We start from the raw sequence: 8,772 nt of genomic DNA, 5'->3' as shown, positions 1-8,772 counted from the left end.
CGCGCTCGCAGAGCTCCTCGGCCGCCACCGGGTCCGAAGGGCTGGAGAGGAGGGGGAGATCGGCTGTAAGTGGCGCGCGGCGCCGGGGTTGGGAGGAGGGGCGGGCGCGGCGTGGTGCGGTGCGCCCGATGCGGAGCGCGGCGGTGTCGGCGCTGGAGCGCGTGCTCTTTTTGCGAGCAGAGGTGTGGGGGAGCGGGCCGAGAGGGCGCGCTGCGAGCTCTGCCTCCGCCTCGCCCGCTCTGCTTCCTGCCTGTCCCGTGCGAGCCTTATTTTGATTGGCTTTTTATTTTTATTTTTTAACTTCAAAAGTGGTCCGAGAAAGATTTTAGGGATGTTTTTTCTTTGGAGTAGTTGTGGTTAGGGTTGTAGAGAGAGCGCTCGCTGTTCTGATGGCAAGAAGAGTGTGAAAAGCAGAATTTGGTGAGCGCTGAGGTGATCTGGAGCTGCTGTGAAGGTGCTCTGTGGTCTCAGAACTCCTTTGGTTGTTGGGACCCATTTGTCTTCTCAAGACTGTAGAGCTAGGATGAGGGAAGATTAGGGAGGGAAGGTTTAGGTTGGATGTCAGGGGGAAATTCTTTACAGAGAGAGTGGTGAGGTGCTGGAACAGGCTGCCCAGAGAGGTTGTGGATGCCCCGTCCCTGGAGGTGTTCAAGGCCAGGTTGGATGGGGCCCTGGGCAGCCTGGCCTAGTATTAAATGTGGAGGTTGGTGGCCCTGCCTGTGGCAGGGGTGTTGGAGATTCATGATCCTTGAGGTCCCTTCCAACCCTGGCAATTCTGTGATTCTGTGAATACTCATAGAATCACTAAAAGTGGAAAAGGATCATCCAGTCCAACCACCAACCCATCCCACCATGCCTGCTAACCATGTCCACAGTGCCGTATCCACATGGTTCTTGAGCACCTCCAGGGATGGTGATCCCACCACTTCCCTGGGCAGCTGTGCCACTGCATCACCACTCTCTGAGAAGAAATTTCTCCTAATATCCAACCTGAACCTCTGTTGGTGCAACTTCAGCTCATTCCAAGAAGTTCTTGGGGTGTCTTTTCTTTGCAAGCAGACATGGAGTCTGCTTAAAAATCCCCACTTTTGCAATGTGTACAAGAAATGGCTGTGGAAGCCTCCATGGTCTCAGGCTGCCCGTTGTATTGCCTTCCCTCACATGTAAAGTGAGGCAGAAGAAAACATCTGGCATGTTGTCAGTATGGGAATGGCAGTGGGGAAGTTCAGCGTGAACATAATCACTGCGGTGAATGTTGGATCATTATTATGAAGTTGTAATGTTTTTCTTTGTTTTGTGGTGGGTTTTTTTGTTGTTTGGGTTTTTTTTTCTCCTTCATAGCAGAAATGTGCTTCAAGGCACAGAGTCATTCTTTCTTCCCAGGATCCATGAGGCTTTGCTGGAGCACTTGGATTGCAGAGACATGTAGGAGTGCCCTAAAGGGTAGGGTTGAACATGCAGTTAGAACCAAGATGAAGTCCTGGTGTCATTTCCCTAACTGCTCGATGTGCAAAGTCTTGATAGCAGCTGTTGCAGTTATATCAGCAAGCCATTTATCTCCAAGTTATTCCGTTTATTTTCTTTATACAGGTTAAGGAGCGTATAGCAGAAAGTCTAAGGTAAACTGGAATATGCTGGGTTTATCTTCTCCGAAGTTCTCAGGCCCAAGGAGTCCCATGGGAGGCCACAAGTGTTTACTGTTCCTCTGGAAGCTTTGTATCCATAGGTTTACAATCTTAGTAAAACTCCCTAGGCTGAGCAAGATCACTGTACTGTGAGCAGTACTTGAGATCTGTGTGCTCCATAGTTTGCTTTTTGTCTGGACAAGGTGAAAACTTGCCCTTTTGTAGACTCTTTATGAGTCATCTGCATGGGTGCTCAGCACCAGAGCTCGCAGCCTCATAGCCTAAACACACCTGTGTGCTCTGATGGCACTGCAGCGTACAGTCGGTTCCTTTGAGTCGTACAGCTAACTTTTGAGAAACAATTGTTGATGATCACTTCCTATGGAATGAGGAAAGTAACTTTCAAAATTCCTTCATCCAGTTTCCTTCCTGTTCTGATTTGTCTGCTTCTTTCTACTTAATTTACTCCTAGATGTGTTTTTTCAGCTTTTTGCAACTGATATGAACTAGTTCTGCTCTTTTGGCAGCTTGTTGGAGTTAATCTCGTGCTTCTGTCCCGCATTGAACTGCAGTGCTGTGCTGGGAGGGGAGGATGGCCAGAGTTAGCAGTGTACATTTTTACTGTTTTGTCAGCATCCTTCTGAATTGATGAAAAAATGAAGATAGAAGGGCTGCACAGTTTATCAAGAATAGGACAACTGTTTGCCACTGAGGTTGTTACAGAGAAGTCTCTTAAAAAAAACAAATGCAAAAGTACGTGCAGAAAGATTTCTCAACTCATTATATTGTCTTTTTCCTAATAATCAATATTGGCATTCTTTTAGCGTTTGTTCTTATTTGAATTTGGAATTCAGCCCAGAGATCGGTGTGACATATTGCTGCAGTCATCTTTTAACTGGTGCTGGAAGCCTTTAAGTTTTCTCCCAAGTAAGATTTACATCTAGGTCGATGGTACAAATACCAAATGCAGCAGTTACAAGTGGCATACTTAGAAGCTTAAGTAAACTTTGTGTCTTTGGAGTGTGATTTCACAAGCGATTATGTTATTTAGAAATAACACCTTGTACTTAAAACTTTGATTCTCCTGTGAAAGTTTGGGGCTATATGTTTGGGGTGGTGGAACACAGTCGCCCTGCAAAGGTGAGGGTGCTGCAGCACTGTTTGTCCAGAATGAAGCCCAATGCATATTCCTGTTAGGTATAAATACACACTGATATGAATACCTGTAACTGGCCATGCAACAGCACAGCACTCAGAGGACTGTGAACAGTCCATGCAGCATACTTCTTTTCCCTCTGGCTGACCAGGGTGAAAACCCGTTTTTGAGAAAAGGGGTGAGCCCACATGCAACACAGATCCTTGCAGCATTTGGTCTTGTACCTGTAGCTTCTCCCAGGTCTCCCAAGCAGCTGGATGTGAATCCCAAAGGTGCCCAGCCTCGATCTAGCTGCTGGTACTCAGATCCCTCTGCACATATGTGGGTGCACCATGCCACTGGCCTCAGACAAGCCAGTGAGTGACCCTGAATTGACCTGCTCTCCCAGGTGACACACAGCCACGCACCTGGGGTTCTGGTAGCAGGCCCAGATCTATGGTTTCCAGTAGCTGTCCCCCAGCACAGCAGTTGGTGTAAACACCCTGGTGTCTCCATTATTTGGTCCACAGTTGTGGCTGCTGCAGTACCCTGTTTCAGAACTCTTATCCTGCTTGCCAACTATGCAGAATGGTAGTTGGTGCTGGCATGTGCTGATGTACACACCCATGTGCAGTGTGGATGTGCTCCAGGCTCCACTTGCTGCCATCAAAGATGCATGGGCCATAATGATAGATGTCCCCTTCTGTGACTGTTAGCACTTGTACACATAAGCATGAAGAGTGTGCACTGAGCACCTGGAGTCCTTTTTTGGGCCATCAAGTACAAGAAATACCAGGAGATAGTCCACTGGAGGACCACCAAGGTGACGGGACTGGAGCACCTCTGCTGTGAGGAGGGACTGAGAGCTGGGCCTGCTCAGCCAGGAGGAGACTCAGGGGTATCTTACAACATATATAAATACCTGGAGGGACAGTGCAGTAAAAACAAAGCAAGGCTCTTCCATTGGTGTCCAATGTCAGGACAAGAGGCCAGTGAAACATAGGAGGCTCCCCTTGAACACCAGTCAGTACTTATGTGCTGTGTGGGTACCTGAGCACTGGCACAAATTGCCCAGAGAGGTTGTGGTCTCTCCTTGGAGATCAGCCACCTAGACATGGTTGTTGGCACCCTGCTCTGGATATCCCTGCTTGAGCAGGGGTTGGGAGTGGTGAATACAGAGGGCTCCTCGCTCTGAGGACTAGAGCTAAATGAGAAGACAGGACAGGCTGTGGTTATTGGCATCCCACGAGCCCCGTGCTGCTCTCAGCTAGTGACCACTCTCCTGTCACTGTCTTGATCAAATGCTAACTGAAATAGCTCATAGTGAAGCTGGTGTGGAGAAGCAGAAGAATCCTATCTATTTTCTTCCTTTCTTTGTGTGAAATGTAGTTTGGTGCACTCTTAGTGAGCCTTTATGCTGTGATCAGAATGAGCCCCTTTTCAGGATCATCACAGCATCAACATGGCAGTCATCCTTGCTCGAGTAGTGGTGTGAAGAAGGTCAGTGGCAATAAAAAGGCTTCTAAGCTTTGAGAATGTTGTTCTTATTTTTCTGTGGGTGGACAGAGCTCATGATGGAACTACTTGGCAAGGTGTATGAGACTTTTCAGACACAAACATGGAAAAGGCTACTGTGTCAAATTGGTTTTTTTTGGCTCCCTTTGCTTTTCTGTGGATGAGGGAAGCCCTTTGGGAAATCTGAGTTGCAATGCAGTCATAAGTGGAGCAGAGATAGGAGAAAAAATTCTAAATACATTTTAATTCTAGGATATACAGTGTTTTATAAGCTAGACTGTTCCTCAGAACCAATTTTGAAATTGAAAATGTGGGTTGGTTTTGTTTTTTGTTTTTGTCTAAGAGTATGTTTTTGTAAAAGGCTTTGCTGGAATGTTGTATCTACTGCAGATATTAACCCTATGTTATCCACAAGAAGTTGATGGACAAGAAAAGAGCTGTGAAAGCTACTCATTTTCTGAATTCTTTATTGGGCTCAGTCTACCTGCCATTGGTCACCCCACTTTCAAGACAGGAGGGTTAAAGAATTAACTTGTGTAAATGAGGTAGAATTTCTTTCTCAGATGAATAAATATGATTACAATAAATGTATTCTTATTTCTGTCTTTCATAGAGATTTTCCTCTGGTGAAATGGAATGTTTCCGTGGACACTGTTTAAGACCAATAAGAAAAAACATCACTTTGCATTCAGATTCCAGCTTTGAGAAAAGTATGGAAATACTGAGTGAAAATATAAATAGGAGACACTTTGGAAGGTACTGTATTTGTATACACTTAATCTGTGTTCAGTGTATAGTGAAAAGCAAGAGTGAAAGCACACCCAGTGAGTCTTGTAATGATAAGTCTATGGATAAGAACCTGTAGAGCTCTCTGGGTATGTTAATGTCACTAGCAGTACTTTGAGGCCAGAGGGAAAGTCTTCTGCTTGTCCAAAAACCATGCACCCTTTCCCAACTTTTTGGAGGTCTCTCTTCCACTTTGGTTCATGAGATATAGTTCATATTTTGAGATTTCAAGATTAGCACATGTAGTGGGAATGCTGTCACAGCCAGAACCAGTGATTGAGCTCCTGATGGGAAGTCAGGGCCAACCCCAGGGGGCTCAGCTGTATGCAGCGTAGCTGAGTGACCAGAAGGGATGGAACCAGGATCCACCCCTTCCCAGACCTCATTTAAGGGTTGGCGGTGGAGGCAACTGGAGATCCCTTTGTACCTGAGGCTTTCCAAACGTAAGCAGCTTTATTTCCTTCATGTTTGTGTCCACAATTGCTGCGCTGGGGCCTTGTTCTCGTTTGCTGTAGCCAAAGTATTTGCCACCCTGATATTATTGCTGTACTTTCTATCACATTACAGCACATTAGGAAGTGTATGTTTGTATAGAACTGTGTGCATATGTTACACAATGGATCTGGGATCTAAATCCTGTACGTAGATTAAGGGCTTTTCTTTGTATACTGGATTATAAAGGTGGTGAGGATCCCAATTCTTAATGGGGCTGATATAGTAACTTTTTTTTCCCTTCTTTATTCTCTCTTAATGTAGGCAATTGACAAAGCCAAAATCTGACCTGCAAAAAGAAGAATATAAGGAAGGTAAGCAGTTGTAATTCACTAGAATTCTTATTTGGCCTGGTTTCTGAGGAGGATGGCAATTGTTCACTTTGTCTATTTCACTTGGCCCCAGAACTTTTGGAACTCATCAGCCAAAATTAGTATGTTTCAAAGACAGTGAATTTTGTATGGACTTTATGCAAATAGGAAGATATTCTTCCCACTTGCTTTCAAGAAATTAATAGAATGCAGTGTGAATTTCAGCTAGTTCTTAAGCACTGAGGAATCTGATCCTTACCTCAGGTTTCTCTTTTGCATGGGGTTTCTGGAGTCTGCAGGACACAAAATAATTGACAGTTGTTCTGGCAAATATGTGGGACTACTACAGTATTACAATGTATGTAATTTAAAAAGCAGTTTTGTCAGGAGATGCACAAATGCGCTGATGTTTGGAAGGTTTCACTGACGTTCATGGGTTTAACTTGGAATCAAACTGCAGAGCTGAAGAAAGCAGCACTTGGTGTTGATAGATCACTTTCTGACACCTGGGAAAATCCACTCGTTCTATGCAGTGTCCTACCAGCTATAGGCTAAACCAGGGCAAGTGCCTGAAATAAAGCATTTCACATGCTGTTGTTCATGTTCCGATTGTACAAGTGTTATTTAGCAGGCTCAAACGTGTCATTGCTAACTATAAAACTAAGATCAAATCATAGCTGTCATCATACTAAGACTGTGGTGTAGCTATTACCTTCCCAGTGTCCTCTGGTCAACGTTTCAATGACAGTAGAAGTAACAAACTTGTGAAAAAGGAGGCACTATGTTAAATGCTAGGCAGGCTTTTAAAGAAAGCAAGAGCTGGAGTTTCCCAGCATTTGGATGTATATCTTGAAATAGTTCTTATGAACTGTTATATAATAATATAAATAAGCTGTTGTGTCATGAAAACAGAACTGATCCATAATTACACAGGGTAATAAAACACTTGAATCCTAAGAAAATACTTGCCTTTTTTTTTAATAATTTTTTTTTTTAATGCTGTTAGATACCATTTTAGATGGATGGAGTAAAACACTTTAGAGAAACATTTATAGTTTTCTCTACTGGAAGCTTTCAGTCTATTAAAGTTTTTGTACAGGTCATGCTTTTAAGTAGACGACTACGTGTTCAAAACAAGCACTAAGTAGAGTGCTGTGCTCATGACAAAAACTTCTAAATCTGTATTTAAAGAAAAAAACCCACTTCACATTTTCTGTTAGTTTGTTTTTACATTTTAGAAAAGCAATTGTGAAAGAAAGGGAATCACATCTTTACTGTCTCAAAATATTTCACATATTTACTGTATTTCAGTCACAAGGGCACTGAAAACCAGAGCTGATGCAAAAGCTGTAGAACAAATCCATGAAGAAAATGAGGATTTGGAGGTCCGACGAAGCCGTTATACTACTACAAATCAGTCTGTTCTTTTTGATGCACTTATAACAAAGTAAGTGTTCCTTCCTTGCTAACCTACTAAATGAGCCTTACTAGCAGGCTTTCGTGCTATGACACGCTACTGCCTATGGACTTTGTTTTTCTCTTGACAACAGAGAGAGGTATGGGATGGGGAATCTTCGTGCTCTTAGCACCTTTTGTATGTGAGTTCCGTGGGTTTCTGTGCTGTCTTCTGACCAAAAATGGTAGCTTTACATTGCAATTTTCTTTAGATTTAACATACTGTTTTCAATAATTTTCCTAGTATCAGATGTCTTCATTTCTAGTGAACTTCTATAGGTAACTCTCAGGTAAGATACTAAGAAACGTTTGATACAGCCAAAGTCAAATAATGTAGCAACTCTGCATTTCTAGCTGTGACTTTCCTCTCATTCTGGAGCTCAAATTGGCACTGTTATCTAAAAGATTTGCAAAATGTGACAGCAGCAGGGATTATTTTTCTAGCACATACAATTATGGAAAAACAAGAAACATAGATTACAGTTACAGGAGGAATAAGCAGCTCATGTCAGTTAAGTAAAGACGGCTGGAAGTTTTTTTAACAGTGCTCAAGCTGCTCTGCATGGTTGTAATGCTGTCATAATTTCTTTATAATGGTCCTGCTATGATCTTCAGGAATTCTTACTTTCCTTCTGCATTCATATACATTTTTTTAATTGTGCTCAGCAAGAGGGAAAATAAATCTGAAAGCAGTGCATGTTGGCACATCCTCAAATGTTCTTCAATATGTGTAAAGTAAATAAATAAAAATAAACATTTGATATCATTTTTTTCTTAATGTTTAAGAACTCAGCTTGGTGTCCGTGACTTCTGATTTGTGCATGCCATATTAAAATGTTGTACTGAAGCTGTGTTCCATTTTAATTTTTTGTGTACTTGCCTATCTCCATTCTTACATGTCAACTTTTTGTCTTAGTACTGCAGAAGCAGTGTTGCAAAAAATGGATGACATGGAGAAGATGCGTAGACGCCATAAAAAGGGCTTGGAAGACTTTGGGGTGTTCAACAATGCTGAAGTAAATACTCATTTATTTTATGGTTTTTGCATAAGGTGAATATTTTGCATGGGCAAGTATTTTAGTAGTAATTTTAATTTAGCTGAAATAAGTTTCTTCCAAAGAATTTATTACTGGTTAAGGATAATACATTTTCTGCAATGCAATATTGTGCATTTTAGCTCTCTAATCAGAACTTTTGATATAGTACTACAGACATCCTTTAAGAGTGGAAGAAATACCTTCTGCAGAAGATGTATTTTAACAGCTCAGCATTACCTCACGTCTTATACTATAGTTTCTGAACTGGCTTATGGTTTTGGGATGGACTTAAATCCATTTGAAACAAGATCCAGTTAAACAAACTTGTTTCAGAACTTGAGTTTTTACTCGAAGTCTTATTAAAAGTTCTGATTGAGGACTGAATTCAGAAAGGTTACCTGATGCTTTCCATCCCA

The 8,772-nt window shown here is 42.5% G+C and overlaps 1 protein-coding gene across 1 annotated transcript in view; it reads left to right on the top strand.

Moving 5' to 3' along the window:
• Positions 1-6: 6 nt before the first annotated feature.
• Positions 7-8,772, top strand: part of ATAD2 (ATPase family AAA domain containing 2) — a 33,942-nt gene continuing 25,176 nt past the window's right edge. Inside the window, exons 1-5 of the mRNA XM_019614239.1 lie at positions 7-65; positions 4,889-5,031; positions 5,818-5,867; positions 7,176-7,311; positions 8,236-8,335. Coding sequence (XP_019469784.1) covers positions 4,907-5,031; positions 5,818-5,867; positions 7,176-7,311; positions 8,236-8,335 — 411 coding nt within the window. The 5' untranslated portion in view covers positions 7-65; positions 4,889-4,906. The remainder of the gene's footprint in view (positions 66-4,888; positions 5,032-5,817; positions 5,868-7,175; positions 7,312-8,235; positions 8,336-8,772) is intronic.

This window comes from Meleagris gallopavo, chromosome 3 (assembly GCF_000146605.3).
Source record: "Meleagris gallopavo isolate NT-WF06-2002-E0010 breed Aviagen turkey brand Nicholas breeding stock chromosome 3, Turkey_5.1, whole genome shotgun sequence".
Classification (NCBI taxonomy): domain Eukaryota; kingdom Metazoa; phylum Chordata; class Aves; order Galliformes; family Phasianidae; genus Meleagris; species Meleagris gallopavo.
Note: the sequence above shows the minus strand (reverse complement) of the source record. Positions and strands in the feature narration are given on the sequence as shown.